General features: G+C 52.1%; 2 protein-coding genes across 7 annotated transcripts in view; one reads left to right on the forward strand and one right to left on the reverse strand.

Annotated features, from left to right (window-relative positions):
• CFAP44 (cilia and flagella associated protein 44) overlaps window positions 1-9,528 on the forward strand; it is a 58,015-nt gene extending 48,487 nt beyond the window's left edge. The window contains exon 35 of the mRNA XM_017731934.1: window positions 9,318-9,528. The gene's annotated coding sequence lies outside the window, so the exon portion shown is untranslated. The remainder of the gene's footprint in view (window positions 1-9,317) is intronic.
• The window catches only part of BOC (BOC cell adhesion associated, oncogene regulated), a 54,504-nt gene that overhangs the window by 5,403 nt on the left and 27,132 nt on the right, over window positions 1-21,969 (reverse strand). For 4 of the 6 annotated variants that reach the window (XM_017731947.1, XM_017731946.1, XM_017731945.1 and 1 more), the window contains 11 exons: window positions 18,051-18,218; window positions 17,400-17,678; window positions 9,537-9,683; window positions 9,120-9,263; window positions 8,412-8,705; window positions 7,331-7,603; window positions 6,488-6,789; window positions 3,640-3,802; window positions 2,641-2,751; window positions 1,239-1,445; window positions 242-423 (listed from right to left, as the gene is read on the reverse strand). In XM_017731947.1, coding sequence (XP_017587436.1) covers window positions 242-423; window positions 1,239-1,445; window positions 2,641-2,751; window positions 3,640-3,802; window positions 6,488-6,789; window positions 7,331-7,603; window positions 8,412-8,705; window positions 9,120-9,263; window positions 9,537-9,683; window positions 17,400-17,678; window positions 18,051-18,135 — 2,187 coding nt within the window. In that variant the 5' untranslated portion in view covers window positions 18,136-18,218. Of the gene's footprint in view, window positions 1-241; window positions 424-1,238; window positions 1,446-2,640; window positions 2,752-3,639; window positions 3,803-6,487; window positions 6,790-7,330; window positions 7,604-8,411; window positions 8,706-9,119; window positions 9,264-9,536; window positions 9,684-17,399; window positions 17,679-18,050; window positions 18,219-21,553; window positions 21,630-21,969 lie in introns of those variants that run through there. The other 2 variants (XM_017731949.1, XM_008631767.2) reach the window with 2 other exon arrangements.

Below are 21,969 nucleotides of genomic sequence, written 5' to 3' on the forward strand. Positions count from 1 at the left end.
AAATCTTCCTGTATGCAATGTTAGATTCAGATGGAAAGGGTTTCCTAGGCTCTCTGACTTCCCGCCCTTCTATGTGTTCCAAGCCCAGTCGTCCTTTGGCAGAGACAGCTTTTGTATCCCAGCTCCATTTGTGCTGGTGGCAGGCTCCAGTGTGGTAACCTGGAGGAGGTGTAAGTGGGCAAGGAGCACCCACACACCTGGTTCCTGCCCCTGCAGTGCTCCCCACCCCTACAAACCTTACCATCCACTTGAGCATGATGGTGGTCTCGTTGATAGCGTCCGTGAAGGTGATGTAGGGCCCGGCCACGGGGCGCTCGTAGACGCGGTTGCTGTAGCCGGACACCACGTACGGCCGGGACGCCGCGCTGGGCTCGCTCTCTCCCAGGATGTTCAGCGCCCGCACACGGAACTTATAGGATGTGCCTATGGGGAAAATGCAAAGTAAAAGCGTTGCAGGGATTGGAGTCTTCCAAGATTTCTACTGTCAGCACGGCCCTGAGCATGAAGAGGGGCTACATCTCCAGAAAGCAGAGAGCCTACAGGGAGTTTGTCATGGAAGTACAAACACCGAATGGCCACATTTCAGCTATGTCCTAGGTGGAGCCTGCTTTTATTTACCTTCCCCAATTCCTGTCTGGATGGTCCAAAGGTCAGATAGCAGTTTTGGAAGGTGTGTAGGGGGTTAAGAAATGCCTGAAAGGATATCCTGACCTGAAAGCAGGTATGGAAATGCATTCTTCCTCTACTCCATGGGAATTAAGTACATAAACGTCAGTTCAAAGCTTAAGTTATTTTTACCCAAATTTCATTTTATTGGTCTTTAGTTTGGGGTAGTTATGTTCCCCTTTTAAGCTGTCCAGCTCAGTGATAAGATCTTTTCTCATGTGAAGTGCAATGGGATTTGTGTGCCCATCTGTCTTGCCTGTGGCTAAGGAAAGTTTTGTCCTGTCTGGTAAACAGCAAAACCAAATGCCTTTAGTAACTGTATCCTGTAATACAGAGAAGCATGCCTGAGCCTCCCCAGGGGAGGTCAAACCTATGCTGGTCTTTGCAGCTGGAGAAACTGGAGAAGCATCTACAGCTTTTTCCCCACGCACCTAAGGTGGGAGTCAGGGAAGCTTTGTTTTGATCACACATGCCAGGGCTGAGCAGGATGTGACAGATGGTTAACCATCCTCCAGGGACCCTGCAGCTTTCCTACAGACCTCCAGGAAGCAGGGAGGAGAGCACCTGCCTACCTTTCTCCAGGCCTGGGATTTCCACAGAGAGGCGAGAGGGAGGAATGTCACTGGTGGCCAGGACCCAGTCTCCCAACTTCTTCAATTTCTTATACTCCACACGGAAAGACTGGATGGGGAACCCGCCATTCCCTCGGGGGATCCAGGTCACGTACACAGATGTCTCTGATGCCATGGAGATGGTTGGACGGTCCGGTGCCTCTGGAGCTGCAAGGGACCCAGAAGGAGATCAGGACATGAAACATATTCTGCCCAACCTGTCTGGAGGATCCAGTAGCTCAGAGGTATGTGGGTGAAGGACTACCTGCACTGCACCCACCCACATGCTCTGTAAATCTTGAATGCTCTCTTCCTTCTGTGTCTTCATTAGAGCTGGCACCCCTAAATCCTCACTCCTTTCAGTTTGTGCCCACAAGCACCTTTTACTCCTGCTTGCATCCTGCTCCTTTTCCACTCCCAGCTCAAGTAAGACAAGACAAGGTTTGAGGTGTGATCACCCATCATGGGAGGGAGAGCAGTGAGAGGGGTGGATGCAGGGCTGGAGATGGAGCAAAAAGCCTGGGTGATGTGGAAGCTGTGAGCAGGGGGAGAGTGATGCTGGGGACAGCCAAGTGTAGGAGATGGAAACAGAAGAGATTGAGAAGAAACAGCTGGGAAGGAAATAAGGAAAAGTTCTGAACTGTGGAAATGCAACTTGACAGGAAAACAGTCAAAAAATGAGAGGGAAAAGAAAATAAAGGCAACAAATGAATGCGTATGGGGCAGACTGAAGGATGGGACTTCACAGGAGGATTAGGATTGAAGGAGAGAATTTCAGAGAAATGATAATGGCAATAGTAATGATAGAGACAAGGTCGGAAACAACAAATTGGATTGACCAGTAAGGATCTGATGTTTCTCCAGTGCAGCAAGATACCCAAATGGAGCACTCTGCACCCCTATAATGAGAACTAATTGCCCCTTGCCAGGGCTTGGCTGAGAGAGGAGGATGCCAGGACATGCAGGGACTTGGTCCCCATTCCTCCCTCACATTCCATCAGCACCCTTGGTGCAGCAGAGTTTGTTGTTCCTGTGCCCACACATACAGACTCCAAGACAAGGCTTTCCGAACCCTCCGTGTGGAACTCAGCAAGAGGCAGAGCGTTGCTGAGAAGTCCTTGCATTAAAGGTGAGGCCAGGCAGTGGGATTTGCCTGCTCTCCAGAACTGACTGTCTGCCAAGGGCAGTAGCAGGGGTGTCCCACAAGGACCTCTCCTTGTCAGGAACTAGAAACCACCCATCCAGCATTGCAGTCTTGATTTACCCAGCAGAGACTTCAACCCCAGCATGGCCTGGCCACTGCCACCCATAAGAGACCCAGCACCCTTCACCCTCGTCGCTGCCAGTTCAGGGAGGGCCTTACGGGACAGACGGCTGTTGTCGGCCTGGTTACTGCTCTGAGTGCTCGTGCCTGGGTCATCCCTCTGGATCTGCTGCTCTTTGCTGGCAACAATCTCTGGTTTTGGGCGCCGGCCTGTGCAGAAGGGAGAGGTGGCATCAGTAAAAGAGAGCAGAGATGCGCTCTCTGAACTAGCTTGTGCTGTGATGAGGAAAGCAAATATTCCCAGACAGGATGCGGAGGTAAGTACTTCCTGGATTCTAACAGCCCTAGGGGCTCAAAGCACTCAGCCTGCTGGCAGGAACTAAAGCTAAAGGGGCAGATTTGTTAATAGATCCCCTTCATATTTAATTTTCCACAACTTATATTGGTTTTCTTGAAATGTTGCTAGATTCTGCCTGAGAAGGTAGTGATTATCGCAAGACAGGAGCCTGGGGGGAGATGTGAGCAAGCTCAACACCATGGGGAAGGGTGCTATGAAGGGAACGCCATTCCCCACACCTTCTGGAGAAATGAAAACCAGCCAGGGGACAGGGGCACTTAGCATAGATGTTTGGAACATCCTTTTATTGGCAAAGACAGCTCAGCACCCAGCAGACCGCGTGGGAAGGCTTGGAGTTTCCTTCAGTGCAGGAGAGGCTTTCAGAGACAGCTAAGATGAACACCTGATGGGAAACCTCCCCAGGGTGATCCTGTCTCCAGGCAGAGGATGGATTAAACAACCTCTTGACATTTATGATAGACCCATTTTCTACGGTTCTGCAAGTGTTCAACTGCAACACCAAGGGAAGAAGGGACTCGTTCCAACCCACATAGAGGATGGGTTGGAATTTTCCCCATCCTACCCTCCACTGTCCCTTCTGACAGTTGCTCTAAACTGAGGGCAGATGGGTTTCCAGAGCAGAAACACACCCATTGTCCTTAGGCTGGTGCCTTGTGCTCAGGGCTGGGACAGGATGTTTCAGAGGCCCCCCTCCCCTGACTCAGAGCAGAGGGGAACCCAGGGGAAGGTTTGCCCTTTACCGGTGCGGAAGGTGACCATGGCCGTCTGTCCCTCGCCGGCACAGTTGTGAGCAGCCATCTCCACCTCGTAGAGGCTCCCAGGGTCCAGCCTGGTGAGGGTCAGGCGGTGCTGCGAGGCTGGGACATCCCTCACTGCCCAGCTGTCCGAGGCGTTGGTGACCTGCTGAGAGACCAATGCAGGCGTTGCAGAGCTGGGGGCAGGCTGGGCTTCTTGTGGGCACTGAGCTCAGAAGCTTTATTAGTAAGCTGTGTACTAATCACGTCTACCTTCCCTCTCTGCAAAGGAATTGCAGCAAGCAATTCAGGTATAAGCAGGACAAGTCACCTAAGCCCCAGAGTGTTTTCTTGACCCCAGGGTTCAGTCAGCCCTGTTCTGTCCTCTGGGTCCCTCTGATACCACCACACCTCAATGTGTGTAAGTCTCTGGAGTGGGTGTGCCCCTCAAGATGCAGCATTAGCCACAGGACTGAGCTGCTTTAGGAGCCAAACCTGTCCTGCAGCCCAGCTGCTGAGCTGCTCATTTAGATGCTGGCCATTTACATGGGATGAGGTACCCAGACAGAAGTTTGTTTTACTGAGTTTTATCCAGCCTCACCCCTGGCACTTTGGGGCTGAAATGAAGAACCATAATGCTGGAGCACAAGTTTCTGCAGGGAGGAGACCATGTATGGCCACAGCCCGCAGAAAGGCTTGGAAACACAGTTTGTTTTTTGGTGCTACCCTGATGCCCCATGCAGAGGGGGAGGGAAGGTGGGACCTTCCTCCTTCTCCCCAGCTGCAAAGATAATATTTTTGCAGGCAAATAGGCAGGACACTGAAGTGACCCGGTGCCGAAAGGAGCATTAGTAATGCAGGCAACGCAACAGAACGGAAATGCCAAGACTCTGCTGTATCATTCATCTTCTCCAAGCGTTTGACACTGACTGATTAATGCCTGCCTCGTTTTATTTTTATTCCTGAGCCTGCAAAATTGTGAGGCCAGGGAGGGGAGCCCTAAAGGCTGCTAATATCCAGGAAAGAAAAAGAGAAACTCTTAAGAAAAAAAAGTAAGTTCTGCATGGCATCTGATTGCTTGCAGGCTGCTGAGAGTTTAGGGGCAGTGTATGAACAGGGTAAAAAGAGACATTCATAGATATTTTCTAGAGAAGAAGCAGAACCTTGCCCAGTACAAATGTAGGTCTCCTGTTAGTAGGTCTAACTTTCCTTACAGCCATCTTCTACACAAAGAGCCTTTTCTTTTGTCACTGAATTGATTCCTTCCCTCTCCACACACATGCTTTTCCAGTCAGAAGTGTCAAAACCAGATCATTATATAACTTGATCCTAAGGATCTTGGATAGAAAGAGACTCTTTCTAAACAAGTTTAAGGGTTATTGGGACTAATTCCATTCCACACAATCCTTAAGCATCCCAAGAAAGAGTCTCCAGCTGAGAATTTGGACTACACTGAAAACATATTACTGCAAACTGCAGTGACCCACGGTGACCTTCACTGCCCCACGGCCCCTTCCAGGTGAAGCGCTGAAAAACAAAACAAATATGGACAAACTCCAAGGCTGTGAGTTCAGATCGCAAGCAGAATTGGTAGTTACATGATACACCATTGGGGAATAAATCTCTTCTTGGCAGACAACCAGAGCCAATAGTCTGGGGATGCTTTTGGCATCTTTGTTTTTTATTTAAGCTCGCCCTATTGTGTTCCTGTGCTGGCATCTTCTGCCTTTGTTTTAAAGGGCTCTTTACAGAGATGGTTAGCTGAAATCCTCATCTTAAGTTTTGTTTAGAAAGAAATCAAGGATTGTAACAGTCTTCTGTTACACTGTATTTTCACAAAATCACACAGTTCCAGGAAAATAGATACATATATTCACATGTACGTGAAAATAGTGCCTTGCAGTGGCTGTGAATCCCAAACATGTGCTCTAGCAAGTTTTTGGAATATACTCAAACACCTGCCTCTCTACTGCAACTCCCTGCCTACTCAAAGGAAAGAAAAGCAGCAGACAAATAAATTCAAGCTCTTTTTTCCCATTTATCTCCAGCAAAATGGAAAGAGATACCTTAGACCTCAAAAGCAGAATTTTTCCATCGACAATGCTTCACCATTTAAAGAAACTGCTGGGCTACAGCTGTGCCCGCACTGTGCCCACGGTGCTGTGAAGCACCCCAGAGGGAGGAGCCCTTGGGCCCCAGCAGGACTCGGCCATACACCATGTGCTTAGATTGTGCCACCTGCAAGAGATGCACCCAACAGTGCACTGCCTTCCAGCTTCTAGAATAAAACCAGTGGATAAGGACCTTCCCAGAGGATTTAGCATGGCTATGGCAACTCTCTGCTGGCTCCTCACACTCACTGAGCATGAGCACTTCAGTGCTGCTGGGCAGGGCAGGCACATGCAGTGGAGAGGCTGCTGCTCTGTGTCCTGCAGCCCAAGCCGGTCAAGGCAGAGGTGTCCCCGTGGCTTGTGCCAAGACAAAAGCATTCCAGAGCAAGTCATCGTGCAACCTGCCCTCAGGACTTCCTACTTGTGCAAGGACACAACTGAGAATTGGAAGTGGAAGCTACCGGAAAAATGTGTGCATGTGCCTTCTGCATACTTCAGCAGACAGGCTCTGCCATTGGGCTCTTCCTGGACAGCTCAGCAAACCTCCTCTCACAGCCTGTACTCATCACACCTCAACAGGCTGAGCTGCAGCGCAGGAGGTCCCACTAACCAGTGCCACCAGTGAGTGATGGGTGCCCCTGCCCCAACACGCCTGCTCACAAGGTGTCAAATGTGTGGTGAGGCCACCAGCCTGCCTGGGAACGGCACAGAGGGAAGATGGGAGCAGGGCAAAACAGTGATACCTTGCGATGCTTCACCACGTAATAGAGGATGGGCGCTCTGCTGTCAGGCCGGGGTCTCCACACGAGGTCGTAGCTGTCTGTCTTGGATGTCCGTGGAGAACTGAGGATGATGGGGGCTTCGGCTGGAGTCACCAGCTCCTTGTTGGCTGCACACTGTGGAGATGCTGCTAGCGGGGTTGTTCCAGGCTTTGGCAGTCTAGCTTTATCCAAGGGCAGCAGCTTTAAGGCACTGTCCCTGGAAGGTGGTGTTGGAGGTTGAGCCGAGTCCAGCTGGGCATCTCGCCCAGGGTTGAGTGGAGCTCCTGGAAGACAAGGTGTCATGGCAGGGTAAATGCCCATCCCAGGCTGCAGTGAAGGCAGAGCTGTGAGCCCCTTGTGTGGTGCTGCCTGCTGTGCCACTCAAAAAGGTGTTGGCAACAATCCCTCCTTCCCCTGCTATAAACCACAGGGCTCCCTGCCTCTCTGAAGTCCCTCTTACCCTGTGTAAGTTCAACAGGGTCCAAGGAATCAGGTGGTACCTCTCTTACCCCAGGTGAATTCAGCTTTTAGGCTCTTGCTCAGTGCAAGCTCAGAGGCAGAGCTAAGCCATGGGGTGAGGCACCACACCCAGATGTCCCATGTCTCTTGTGTAGCTATCGCCCAACGTGCACACATGGCCCTGCCCTTAGAAGTGAAACTGCTGTCATGTGTTCCCACAGGGAGATATGGAGACCCCAGGCAGAACAGCACTCGCAGCATGGGTTAAACAGGAGGCAGGAGCAACACACCAACTTTCTTCCCCTGTCCTTGTTCTGTGTGTTAGGCTGTGACTGAATAGCCACGAGTTTGGAGAGAGTGGCTTACCCGGGCGGGCTGTCCTCAGCTGCACCATGGCTTGGGCACTGCCCACCTCGTTCTCGGCCATGCACTGGTAGATGCCCTCGTCCTCGGGCCCCACACTGAGCAGCCGCAGCGCCCGGCGCGACAGCCGCAGCCGGTGGCTGCCCGACAGCGGCACCGCGTTGCGCAGCCACATCACCGAGGGCTGCGGGTTCCCTCGCACCTCGCACGTGAACTTGGCGCTCTGGCCCCAGGGAATGATCTGCTGGGACAGCTCCACGGTGACCTCTGGGGGTTCTGTGTGAGGAAAAACCACAGATTGCTGAGTGCCACTTGGCTGGGAGCATGGCATGGTCATGGCTTTGCACTTCCCTCTCTGGCAGGGATGAGAGCAGAGTGATGGATCCTTTCCTACCCTAAACTCCCACTTCCTTTGTGGGGGCCCACATGGGTCTGCTTCAATGCTCCTCCCCTTCAGCATCCACACAAACTGCAAACAGAGGTAGTCCAAGGCCATCTGCCCTCTCACATGACATCAGACATCTACAAGTCCCATTTTTCTGAGCTGAAATGCTACTCTGCAAAGATTGTGCTTGTGCCACAACACACTGGCACCTGATGAAATGCAATCTGTGAAACACAGGCTTAGTCTCCCTAACAACTGTGAGAAGGGGAAGTGTGCATGGTAGAAATACCTAAGGTGTAGTATCCCTTACATTTTCCACCCCATAGAGAGCTTCCCTACAAAACAGAACAAAAACCAAGGCACTCCAATGTCTCTTCCTTATGCCAATGTCAAATACGTCTAAGAAGCAACCAGTCCTCCACTAGAAAGTATTAGAACAAAAGCAGTGCCACAAATGACAGGAGAAGAGCTTCTGCAGAGGAAGGGAGGATCCAAGGGATCCAAGGGAGCCAAGAAGGAGAAACCACTACCCTCAAGAAAGAATGTCTAGTCTCCTGGAAACTGGAACCACAAGCAGGGGTTTGCATTACATTAGGGTTTGTCCAGGAAGAGGAGAGTGCATCAGTGCTAGTCTTTTCCCCTAAAAGCAGCGATGAGGGTCCAAGTCCTTTCTGAAACAGCAGCTCCAGCAGCACTCACCAAACACCTGCACGTTGTAGAAGATGAAGGCGGCTCCGGCCTCCCCAACGCCATTGTCAGCCGTGCAGCTGTAGGTGCCCGAGTCCTCCTCGCTTGTGGGGTCGATCAGGAGGTTGCTGAGCAGGAAGCGCGTCTTGTTGTAAGCGGAGACGCCAGAGCCATCCTTGGCCCAGGTGACCCGCGGTGGGGGGATCCCGCTGGCCACACACTCCAGAATGAGGCTCTGGCCCTTGGTGACAATGATGGTCTGAGCCTCAGGAGGGTAGATTATCCGGGCTGCCTCTGCTGTGGAGCCTGGGGAGGAGAGAGAGAGGAAGGAGATGGGTGGGAAGGAAGGTGGATGGTGGGAGAGCACCCTATGCATTGGGTAGGTAGGGTTAGTGGTAGGGCACACTGTTTCCCTGTGCTGGGGCAGGTAAATGGCAATGCAGGACAAGAGGGACATTCTCTAAGGGTTTCACACACACAGCAAAGCCACCTTGCCAAAGGGCTAAGGGCCTTTGCTTGCCCACTACCAAGAACAAATCCTAAGGAAGCACAGCAATGCCAGGGCTGCATACACACACTCCAGGAGCAGACCCTGGGGCCTTCTGCTGCTGGAAAGGAGTTTTCTCAGCACTGGTAATGGTTCACACAGAAAACCAGCTGCCATAGCACTGGTCTGTGCTCCAAAAGCTGGAGATGTGCAGTGAAGGGAGAGTGGCTTACGTCTCACACGGAGCCTCTCACTGGAGACTGAAGTTTTCACCTCCTGTGTCACAGGGTTGTAGGCAGCACATTTATAAGTCCCCTCATCCTCTTGGCTGGCATTAACAATCTGAAGGTTCCCAGATGGCATAATAAGGTAATTGTCTGTAGAGAGAGAAAAGAAGATGGCACAGGGTCACAAGATATGTTCCTGTCCAGCCTCCTGGAAGACATGCAGTGTCCTGAAGAAAAATCACATGATGTCCCAGGCAGCATGGACATCAGGGAGACCACGCCAGGGAGCCTGAACTAACTTGTGCTCAGACGGGTGGCAAAGGGACGAGGACGCAGCAGGCAGAGACAGCTACTGCTGGTAAGGAAGGGTGAAACTGAGCGTCCTGTGAGGGAACCTGTCGGGACAGACCCCTGTGCACTCACCTCGGGAGGCCTCCAGCCACTCCTGCTTCACACTGTAGCGGACCTGAGCCTTGGGGTGACTTTCAGGCAGGTCGCAGGCAATCACGGCTGTGTTCCCTTCATCCACCTCAATCACGTGCTGGCCATCAAACTTGAAATCTTTGAGATCTGCAAAAAGAGCAAAGGACAAGGCATCTCAGTGGCTGGCTGGACATCTCAGTGTCAGCTCATCCTCTCCCCATGGACTCAGGGCTGTTCCATCATGGTGCCAGCAGAGGACTGCTCTGACCCCAGCAGCTAGGGAAACTGGCCTGCTTTCACATTTTTATTTTCTTTCTCCTTCTTCCTACAAAATGAGTAACTTAAAACACAGCTTCTGCAGAGACCGCCTGCTCCAGTGCTGGGAAACCAGGTGCGAAAAATCCTGGCCTGGGAGTAAAAACTGAGCCAACTTACTGCAGCACTGAAAGGAGGCCAAAAAAGGTCCTTCTGCCTCCTGCTATTTCACACACTGCTGTCATGCTACCGAGAAGCTGACTTTGTGGTTGTAACTCAGAGAGCCCAGCCTGCTTCAAGAGAGTACAGATGCCAGGTGGGAGAAAGTTTGTGATGCTCCCTAAGCTCCTCCAACACCTGAGGAATTGGCATCTGTGCTCTGGGCACTCTTGCTCCCATCAAATATCTCACAGCTGAAAGTTGTGGTTAACCACAATGCTTCACATGTGCCCAAGCAGTGTCCATGCTCCAGTTAAAAGAACAGGGACTTGAGAGGAAAACCAGCTCCTCTTCTACATGGCACAGCTGCTCCTTCCCTAAAGCATCTGTGAAAACCCTGTCCCACCACATCCCCCTGCCAGGCTGTGCTGGGGATTCCCGCCCTGGCTGGGCTGATGTGGGCAGCAGGACTGGAAGCACAGGAAGTGATTTTTGTTTTATTTTCCCTGTTTTTGTAAAGCAGGAGGAGAGGACTGCAGTAAAACCCTACATCTGGCAGGGCAAGGGAGCATGCCAACCTGGCCCCACAAAACTTTCCAGAGACAAAACTGGTTTCCATTCTCTCTGGGTGTGATGGCAAATCTTACTGAGGCACAGCAAGCTTGAAGTTTGTCTCAGACAGTCTGTGGTGTGAGGGAGGAGGTTTTGTGCCAGGAAGAAAGTCTCTCACATGCATTTTTACAATGCTGTACACCAGCCCAGGCGACCGCTAGTGACAATGGCACATCCCGCAGTTGGTCGCAGGTCACGCTGTCACATCAAGGCTCAGGTTGGTGCCTCTTCCCAGGACCCAGGGCTAACAGATCTCCTGAGTGGCATGCCACTAAATCTGGACGAGACCACACTTCCTTTGCAAAACCCCACTCTAAGGCAATGTGTTGCATCTGCAGCCACGGCATGGCCACGTGCTGTCGACAGCTCCCTCACCCCTAGAAATCCATCGCAGGATGTGGCACCAGCGACCTCGGGCAGTTTGGGGAGCGGGGGAAGCAGGAGGGCTGGCGGCGGGCGGGCGGCAGGCAGCCTCCCTTGGCAGCCCCAGCCAGCAGAAAAATGTGGGGTTTGTTCTCTGGGAAATGCAGCAGCGCTCCAAGAGCAAAAGACAACTCTGGCTCCAAGCTTCTCCCACCCACAGTCATGGAAAAGTGACATGAAATTTCTCAAGCAGACTTTCTGATTAAAGCAAGATCCTTTATGGAGTTTAAATAAAAACCAGCTCTCTTGGCAAGGCGTCGAGAAAGCCTCCCTGAGCGCGGTGCGGAGGGGCTGTTGGGCGGCTGCTGGGGGAGCCAGCGGTCCCGGGCCCAGATCTGAGGGAAGGGGAGGAGGTTGAAAAGAAAGGGAGGTTTTGCAATGTCATAAAAATGATTTGCAATGAACATGCTTAATACTTCTGGAATTTCTTGGCATTGTTCAATTAAAAAAAAAAAAAAAAAAAGAAGGAATATGGGTGAACTTCAGAAATGTGATTAATCCTTTAAGACAAGCTGAGGAGGGGAGCCATGTTTCCACTGGATATTAAAGCCAGATGAAAGTTAACTCAACTTGTGAAAAGCTGGCAGCACCTCACGCTCCTCCTCCAACGAAAGTTACTGCTGGGGAGGGGAATGATGATGGATATTTTCTCCTCTTTGCTTTTTATATTTGATCAAGGAATAAAATAGTAAGAGCCACAGAAATGGAAAGAGGTGGAGAAGTGGCAAAAGCTCAGTGTCTGCCTGCCCACATTGCGCATGTTTCTCCGATCAACAAAATATAAACGAGCATCAGGAAAATTAATGTGCGCCTTGGTGGTCTGGATTCATCACAGCCAAATTAAGATTTTAGAGCCAAGGCACAGGCTCCAGCAATGCTGGCAGGGATCTGCACACACACACTTACACGAGCACGTGTACATGCACACACACCCTGAAGAGAAGAAGGGGCCCAGGAGCCTGGAAAAAGAGCAGACCCAAGGTCCTGGCACAGCAGAGCCATCTTGAAGATGGAAAATGATGACCAGGGCACCTCCTGGGACGACTGTGGGCTGGGAAGACAGGGGGACCTCTCACATGCAGCCCCCCAGATGGTGGCTCAGCCCATATCTCACAGCTGTGGGTGTTGCAGCCCCACAATAGGGAGCAGGACCTGCAGCTCTTCCTGGCTTCCCCTCAGCCCAGAAGCGAGGCACGAGGAGTGAAACTCTGGACAGAGGGGGAGAGAACAGAGGAAAGGGATCCTGGGGTGGCTGGGGGAGCAAGAACCAGGTGCCTCTGGAGAAGCACAGTGAAACTAGCAGGAGAGAGGGGAAAAACAGCAGAACTGGGACAAACTACTTTCTCATATGCCAAGTGTATGAGCTTCCTGCCAAACTACTCCCCTAAATTCCTGCTTCCCCACAGAGAACAAGACTGATTTATTTGCCAGTGGATTTTGGCCACGGGCGATCTCAGCTGCCCTGCTCGCCACTGGTATGGGCATGTACAGCCATCCTTTAGCACTGATGCGTCAGCCAGAGATGGTGAGGGGTGGTCAGGGTCACCCCGTCCCCCTCTGTGCATGGGACAAGCTCCCCCACACACATCCTGTTGCATTTGGCCCCAGCACAGCAAAACAGAGGGTGCAGTGCCAAGCTGGGACAACCGGCTTCACCCTGGGGGGGTTCAGGCAAGCTGCCCCCAAGTTGTGGAGGGACCATATATGCTCCCCCCCAGCAGGCAGGGCAGGGCAGGGAGGGGTGGAGGAGAGGGTCCATGCCAGGACTTGCCAGGGGATATGCAGCACTTGCCCCTTCAGCTGCCCAGCCAGCAGCAGCCAGGTCCCACATCTAACATGCAATTTGCACCAGAGTCTAACATTCACTGCAGCTGGGAGAAACCACATCCCTTCTCATTGGCTGTGTTTTCCTTCTCATATGGCAGCACCCAGCGTGCCAGCCCATGTTCTTGTCCTTAAAAGACATGCCTGACCACAGTGAAGCAAGTCCTCATCTACCAGCCATTGTCCAGGAGGTGCTGCGGACAGGCAGACTGAGCGCTGCCAATCCCAGCCCTGCTGGGACAACAGGGCTTTTTTTTTCCCCTTTTTTTCCCCTTTTTTTGTTTAGGAGGGAGTGCAACCAAAGGCCATTGCTTGTGTCCATCTGCAGCCAGCTCCGAGGCGCGATGGGGCGAGCTGGGGTGCGGGGAGGGTCAGCCCTGCAGCCAACTGTGCTGCTGTCACTGGGGAGGGAAACCAGCTGAATCCCAGGGCTGGGGGCCAAGCAACGAGGCAGGCGAGACAGACCCGATTAAATGAATGGGAGACCATAAATAACTTTGGAGAAGAAGCAATAGTAAATAAAATTATGACCCCCAAGGTAAAAGTCCTCCCTGCCGTAGGGAAGGGTGAAAGAGGGAAGGGGAGGGAGCCTGAGAAGGGGAATAGGCAGGAATGGAGTTCTCCATCCTGGGGGCAGGCACCCTCCACATTTCCCCCCTCAGCTGTGAGAGCAGCCTAGGGCTATGGCTCTCGCTCCCCAGCCAGCCAGCACCGCAGGAGCCTGGGCACTGGTGCTGGCACCCCCAGATTCCTCCCACCCTGCTGAGACAGGCACAGCCCCACAGACTCCTGCCTACTCACACCGCCCCAGCACATCTCCCCCACCATGCCTCAGCCCCACTCCCCCACCCTGGGCCCGGTCTCACGGTCCTCATGCCACAACTCTGCTGGCTCACAAAACACCACCTGTGTTTTCCTTCTCTCCCCTCCTCACACCGCCTCTGCCCCTGGGGCCAGAGCCCCCATGCCTGCTCTGCAAATGCTTTTCCAACAGGCAGCCATCCCCTTCCCTCCCTCCCTCTTGCCATTTCTCTGGGGAGTATCAGAGGAGAGGCCCCCGTGAAGGAAAATGAATGGGGCTGTCTTCAGAAAGCAGCTGCAAATTCCTGGGGGATGCCCAGCCCGACCCCGTGCAGGGTCACTGCCCACAAGCACCACACGCTGAGGTCCAGCTTCTCACACGTGCTGCCACAAGACCGAGGACTGACCTCACCCGTGGCACCGATGGAGGGAACAGGGCAGTGAGCCTCCCTGGGACACAGGTACCTGCACTCCCACATCCCTGGCCACAGGACACTGGAATGGGTGGAGTTTCTTTGTTGCACCCCTCATCTATTTTTCTGTTTTGTATTTAAATGTCATGTCTATCCAGGTCAGGCTTGCTGCTGTTTGCTACACTGATTTTCCTTGTGTGCAGATGAGTGCTGGGAGTTACACAGCTCTTGCCACCTCTGTGCATCAGCTTTGCTCCAGCCCCGCACTTCAGTTGCCCCTGTGAGCTCCACGAAGAGCTCTTGACCTTCCAAACCTTTGGCTGTTACAGAACCAGCCCTCAGCACCATGTACAAGTCCCTGGTGGAATTACTTGGCGCCACCAGATCCCACTGCAGCCATGCCTTTTACATACAGCACCTCTATTCAGGAGAGGGGCTGGGGCAGGGCTTGCTGGCAGGATGGCAACTTTGCTCCCTAGAATCAGGCACGGAAAGTATCTGTCTTCTTTGCAGCTGTCATCCATATGAAGGCTTAAGGCTGAGCTTGGAAAACCAGGAATACTCCCGTTTTATCCATACACAGTCCCAGACTGCAGTGCTGCCCTGGGGCCTGCAGCACTGATCTTGTGCACCATGGCCAGGCCAGCAGTGATCAGCAGGTGCGACCTGCAGTGACCTGCACTGACATGCCACAGGCTGCCAAGGTTGTGTGGAGCACCAGGTCAGCTCTAACTGGACTCAAAGGTGCCCAAGTAATGCCTGAAGTGCTACTCACTTTGTCACTTTATGAAAGCTCTCCCTTCTGCAAATCCCTCCACCCTCCACCTCCTGGATATACAACAGCTATTTTATCTCTGCTGGAGAAATTAAATGCAAGTTTCAACCAGCTCTCTGAGCCAGGGGGCAGAGAGATGGACTCGGCGTCACTGTGCTGCAGATGAGAGCAGGAGGTATCAGTCCCAGGGCTACGCTGTGGCTGCCAGCACTGCAGTGATGGTTATCTACCTGCTGACTGTCAGCAAAGCACAGGGAGGCCCCGGGGGACTGGGCACACAGAGCCTGGGGCAGTCAAGACTGTTTCCTTCAAAGAAGGCAAAAAGAAAGGAGGGGAAATAGCCTAAAAGTTTGCCAGACAATGTTACCCACACTCCTTGAAACCTAGCAAGTCACTTCTTTCAATGACTCCAGGTCCTCTTCCAAAATAAACCTAAGCATTGAAAATATTTCCATTGCTCCCCCCGCCCCCCTGCTTTCATTCACATTCCAGTTTCACCTTCCCCCTGCCACTCCAAAATAACTTCTGGATGGAAACTAAGAATTTCAGATGGTTCTCTTTCAGCCCTGAAGGTTATCTGGAGAAGATGTATCAACTGCAATGCTGACCTGCCAGGGGCTTTCCTCTCCCTCCCAGGACCATGGTCGCCACTGAATCAGCTCTGAGCAAGGTCCTGCAGAGGAGGTCTGGAGCAGGAGACAGAGCCTGGGGCACACCTGCTACCACAGCTTTCAAACTCAGTCCCACCACCAACTGGTGCTTCCTGTTATTTCAGACCACTGCAATGCCACTGTTGCAAGCAGCCTTCAGCTCATGAACATGAGACTGGTTATTTGAACCCATCCAGAAGAGGTCTTCCTCCTACACCCTCAGTCCCACATCTTTACTGGGACACTCTCTCTCTCTTCACTCACTGACTGCTAAATCTTCCCCACCTGAGTGCTCTCTATCACCCAAGGCTGTCCAGGTGTGTGGGATACAGCCTCTGCCATCCCCAGCTTCCCCAGAGGACGAGAGACCCATGCAGCGCAGTGCAGCGCAGCACAGGGGTTTTCCACAATGGATTAGTTGCCTGATCATCCAACCTCTGGCTCCAGTTCTGTGAGCTCCACTGAATGGTGCTCCTGACTTCCTCTCAGAAGTCCATTTGTCATGACAGGGACCACAGCAATGGCCAAGTCCTTCTCTTCTGCACACATACCCCCAGCAGGCGAAGGTGATTTGGCACCTGGAGAGGGCTGATGCACTACTCAGTTGTGGCTTTGATTTGGCCTGAAGGACATGGTGGGGCCTTCTGGTGCTTTAGGACCTGTCTCCCATCCACCACTGATGCTAGACCAAAGCAGATAGGTCAGACATACTTTTCCGAGGAGAGATAGAGCTGGTGGGGGTGGGTTGGGGTGCGAGTAAAAAAAGAAAAGGGGATCAGCTAAGCAGGAACGGATCAGGCTGAGGAGCTGTGCACACCCTACTCTCCTAAATGCAAACCATGCCCTTGGTAATCCCATCCACCTCTCCCCTCCTCTCCTTCTTTCTATCAGGCCACCAGCACACACAGCCCCCTTTCTGCTCTGGAATGTGTTCTCCGAAACTTAATCTCAGCATGGGGCTCAGGCCAAATCCCCTGACAGATTCGGCCCCGTGACAACCCCCTCCCACCCTGCCTCAGAGTTCAGCAACTCTCTCCTTGCTTTCCCTGGCCTCCTCCTCCTCCCACCCAGCCTGGCCTAAACATTTCACTGCTGATTAATGTATCAGTGACAAGCCAATAGCTCTTGGCTTTAAAGCAAAGTCAGGCCCCACTTTGCACAAACATCTTCACTTCTTCATTTTCTTAAGACTTAGCCCCAAACTCCCTTTTGCTGGGAAAGATGAAGCCCTTTCTACGCTCAGAGACTGTCACTGCAAGGCAATGGCAACCTCCACCAAACACTGTGTGGGCTTCTGAGAAGGTGGGGCTTTCCACTGCTCTTTCTCAGATGCATCCAAACACAGCACTTTCTGGCCAAATACACACAACATCTGGCCAAAACCAGGCACTTGTAAGAAGAGTTCCCCACCTAAGACACCTCTGGCCATGCACACGTCTCCCAATGCCAGAGGGCAGCAGTGAGGAGCACGTAAGCTCAGGGACAGGAGCAAAGTCCCTCACTCAGAGCTGTGTCTCAGGAAGGCAGTAAAACTTAGCACACACTGACCCTGTGCTGGCAGCAGTCCTGCAGCAGCCCCAGCAGCAGTTTGGCCATCAGCACCAGCAGGTACTATTTGTACACTCAACACGTCAGGAACCAGAGGAGGCAGCATGACTGTCAGGAAACTGACCAGGCACACAAACCCCATAGCTCGGGTATTCCCTGGTCTTGCAAAAACTTCTCCCTGCAGGGCAGGTCTACAGCCTACCACACAGAAGGAGGACAGCTTGGGTGAGGCTGGGCCACAACATGTCAGCCAGTCCACAATCACAAACGCTACAAAATGGCCTACACCAAAGGAGTCATCCCTTGGTGCCAACATGGACAAGCAAGAATAGATGAGCCTCTCAAGATGCGTGAGTGATGGCCCAAGCAAAGCAGGGGCTGGCAGAGAACTGAAGCTACTCACTAGCTAAGGTGACCACTGCAGGGACACTGGCAATGACTCCTTCGGGCACACGAGCGATGCACTGGTATCGCCCCACGGTGCGGTTGTTGAGAGCCATGATGACGAGCTTCCCTCGCTCCACGTGGATACCCAGCACCTCGTCTGATCCAGCCAGCTCCTTCCCGTTCAGTCTCCAGGTGAGGTTCACTCGGGGCGGGTCCACCACACACCCCAGGCTGACTGGACCCCCAAGTTTTTGGACAATGGAAGCAGGCTGCACTGTGACCTGCAGAGATTCACCTGCACAGAGGGAAAAAATGGGAATAAGAAAGCTCTGTGAGACTCAGCAATAGAAAGGATGGAGAAAAAAGCTGTGGTGCTGTACATTTTGCATTCCCCATTGCCCCTGCTTGCGCTGCACCTTCCCCTTGACTCCACACACACCCACCCTGATGTTTGGAGATGTACATCAGCCCCATTTCTTCTTGACACTGCCAGAGAGAATTGTCCCACTCCAAATGTATCTCCTCCTCTGGAGGAGGGTTTGAACCTAGACCTTTGGTCAAGGCTACTCACGGAACAGCAGAGAGAGAGAAAACCACTTTGTACTTGAGGCATGGCTACGCAAAACAGCATCAAGGCAAACCAAAATGGGTCAGAACAGACACTCACTCAGTTTGGCAAAACAGCTGGCAGCCGCAAGCACGAGGCAAGGGATGGGGGACATGGGCCTCTTCCTTCCACGTGTCATTGCCATCCCATGCGGTGTGACCTGGGGCGCCCAGGGAAGGGTCCCATAAGCTGCCTCAGGGGATGCAGTGGATGTGCGGCAGTGGATTCCTGCGGATGACAAGAGACACAATGGATGAAACCCTCAGCTTCTCTCTGCTTTCCAGCCCTGCCTGGCTTCTCCACCAACATCCCTAAACTGCCACAGATTCACCGAGCCAGTGGCCTGAGGAGGCTACAGACACTGATGCAAGCATTTCTCTTCTCCAGCCTCTCCCCCAGACATGGTTGGGAGTCTCCCAAGACATCCCATCCTCAGCCCTCAGTACACGAGCACACACAGACACACACTCCCTTTCCCCATTTCATACTTGGCACAGTGAATGACAATGATGCACACCAGGCAATTTTCAGGAGCAAAACACAAACATTTTCAACAAAGTGTCACTGAAGATCCACTGAGTGTTGCTGCCACTTCTTGGCTATGTCGGGAATATATTCTACTCTGAACACTGAAGTAAATGAGCACTACAAGTCCATTCTAACTGAGAGACTCAACCTATGAAAACACTTCAGTTTAACTGTTCTGCCTGAAACACACCACCTGTTTTGAGTCTACACAAACCACCAGGTTCATATTTGAAAGTACCAACTAGCCCCCAAAAAACTAGAAATGTAAGGCCACCTGTCACAACCCAGGTTGCTGTGAAGAGCTGCACACTGCAGCAGCTGCTTTGGAGACTCATGAACGAATATTAAAGCAGACAAGTCAGGTCAGAGGGATTAAAGACCTCAGTAGCTCCCCCAAGAGACACCTCAGATGTCAGAATGAATTCATCTTTAATCAAAGGCAACAGGCTGAAATCAAGAGGAGATTTCCCTCTACTGGCCTCATAATGCAGCTATAGGATTTTGAGCTCCCTTCAGCTGCAGCACTAGGATGACCTGCAAGTCCTAAGGCACTGCAGAATTGCTCCTGTGGTATGTCTATAGGGAAGAAGCCCAAGACCGAACCCAAAGCAGCCACGGCAGACAGCCCAAGCAGCAGCTGATTAGCAATCAGCTCATTAGCCACAAGCACCATCCTCAAGAGCACCTGACTCTGCAGGGTCCTTACTTCCTACTTCCACCATGGTCACTGCTTGAGCCATCACCTGCTGGAACATGTGCTCTCCATAACCATCCCAGTCAAAAAGAGGGCACAAGTCCCTCCAAGCATAATCCCCCAAAATTAAACTTCCTAACTCCAGAAGTAACGACTGACACAGGCTCCCCCTGAGAGGCTTGGTGAGTTGCTCAAAGCAAGGCTGATTACTGCTAGCAAGGAACCACAGCATTTGGGGAAATACCACCAAGCTACTCTTAAATGACTTTGCTTGGCCTTTGGGGACAGCAAAGGTGCAAGAGTGCAGCACAGGGCAATGTCCATGGCCAGCCACACTGAGGTCCCCATCATGACAGCAAGAATCCAGCAAGCTGGCTTGCATGCATCTCTGCAAATTGGGCTGTCCCTTTTCCCCCCACCATGTCCCAGAGCCCTGCTTGAAGGAGAAGTAATGGAAGAGACATTCATATAAAGTTGAGAAGAGAGAAGAAAAGCCTCCTCTGAGCTGGTGATTTCAAAAGGAAAAAAACAGCAAGTAAAGCAATGTGCGGCTGGAGTTTTGAGAAGGCCACAAAGAGCATCTTTACATGGCACTTTGCAGGCCAGTATGAGTCCAGTGCACTGGCTGGCCCAGCAGGCTCTACACAAGGCAGCTCTTTCCAGGAGTTACACAGTCATGGGAAGAGTGGCTGTGAGGCCAAGATGACAGGCCCTGCTAAGAGGCAGAGTAAATTAAGTCAAGCTTGGCATGGCCCAATGTGGCTTCCAGGCATGCAGGAGCATGGACAGAGCTCAGATATCGGGCATATCCTGAAGGCACCCAGAGAGACCAGCTAGGCCATACTCCAGCTACTGCACGCCACGGCCCCATTACATGTGAAAATCCCTGTGGGTAACCTCCAGTGCCAAAGAGACAAGACAGCAACTTCCCTCCCACACACCTCATCCTTCTTGGTATTCACTCTCCTCACCTGAGAAGAGTCTCAACATTTCCCCCACCAACCAGCACATAGTGTCGTACACGATACTTCAGTGATTGACCTGGAGACCCACCTGAGTTGCTCGAGTTTATTTCTCCACGTAAGACAGCCACCAAAGCACCCTTCATTAGGCCACAGCCACTAGGGCAAGTCACCACTGATGATGGCTGTAAAAGTGCCCTGGGTCTGTCCATACCAGAACACGCAGCATTGACACCACTGCTGATGCACAAGTTAATGTCCCACTAAGTACACTCATCTGGAAAAGACTTTGAGTTAGGTCTGGCTTTAAAACACCTCACACCCTAAGGTTTCCTGGAGATGGAAAGCCTTACACTGATGTGGAAGAAACATTTTGGGGCAGGACCTACTGTCTGGTTCCTCAGTGCTGGAAGCCTATGGAGCAAAGCTGACTCATTCCCCCTATCTGGATGGGTTTGGCAGCAGAATGGAAAAATATTGGACGGAGAGGAGTTGTTCCTTGGAGCCCAGGCTGAGGGAGGGGGTAGGCAAAGACGTTCCCAACCAGACCTCCCTGCAGCTCTGCGTTGCACAGAGCCTCTGGCCAGAAAGGCAAAGCCAAAGGCGCAGAACTGAGCATGAGCCCCTTCACGAGCTAGGAGACCACCCAGGCACATCGATGCAATGACTGAACTGGCTGCCCCCAGGTCTGTGAAAAGATGAAGAGCAATACATGGGGAGAAAAAAAAGAGGAGCTCAAAAAATTTGGCTACGGCACTGGGCAGATTGAACAGTATTGAGCAGAGAGTGAGGAGGGAAGGTGTGTTGCAGCAAGTGTATGGTACCTAAAACCATGACACTCCCCAAACCTCCAGGCAAGGGTATGAGCTCTAAATAGGGACATGTGGCCATTTCTTTCACAGCTGAGTGAAGTACAAAAAGTAAATGGCCAGCATAAAAATAATGAGGAAAATGAATGAAAACATCAATTCCAAAAGAACTATTAGGATCCAGGGCCAGATTTTGAAATTCTCAGCTTCCACAATTGAAGCCAGATTTTCAAAAGCATTCAGTTCTTGACATGCTGAGCTCTCCTGAATAGGCAACCAACTTATTTCGATGCCTAAATGGGAGCTGACCTCTTTTGAAAATGCTGCCCTTAAGCAGTCTGCAATAGTGCAAAGCAAGGAACTTTATTAATCAGGCAGCTTTCGATCTGCCTCATGTCCCTGCCAGCAGCACCAGAGCGGACTGCAGTGGGAGAGGAGGCAGAGGTGGGGAGTGGAGGAGGCCCCAGGCATTCCAGTTGACTTCCCAGAGGTGGTGGTCCCAGGCAGGGGCTGCAGGGCTGCTGCATGACAGCGTCCTGCTCTGCTGCCTCCATTCCCCAAGGCAGGTACCTTGTGAGCTGCCCCTGGTTGCCAGCACTTCTGCAGCCACCAACACCAGCCTTGACAGCTCCTGCTTAATTGTTATCTAGGAAAAGAAAGAGTTAAAATAATTTAAAGACGTTCAAGAGTGAGGGCAAACAAAAAAATTATTTGTTTATTTATTTTAAATTCTTTCCTGACAGGTTAAAATAACAATTTCCTGTCTGTGGAGCTCTAAGTCCCTTTCAGACAGCCCAGTAAATCAAAGGAGGGGCCATTAAGAGAAAAAAATTAACGAGAGCTTCATCAGCTAAGGAGGGGTGGTGGGGGTGTAAAATCTGTCGGCTCGGCTTCCCACCACACACCTAACCCTGCCCCAGCTGTGCCGCGGCGACGGAGGGCACTGCAAAGGCAGCGGAGCAAGAAAGGAAAACCAGAGGTGAAGA

Source organism: Corvus brachyrhynchos, unplaced genomic scaffold, assembly GCF_000691975.1.
Source record: "Corvus brachyrhynchos isolate BGI_N302 unplaced genomic scaffold, ASM69197v1 scaffold3, whole genome shotgun sequence".
Lineage (NCBI taxonomy): Eukaryota > Metazoa > Chordata > Aves > Passeriformes > Corvidae > Corvus > Corvus brachyrhynchos.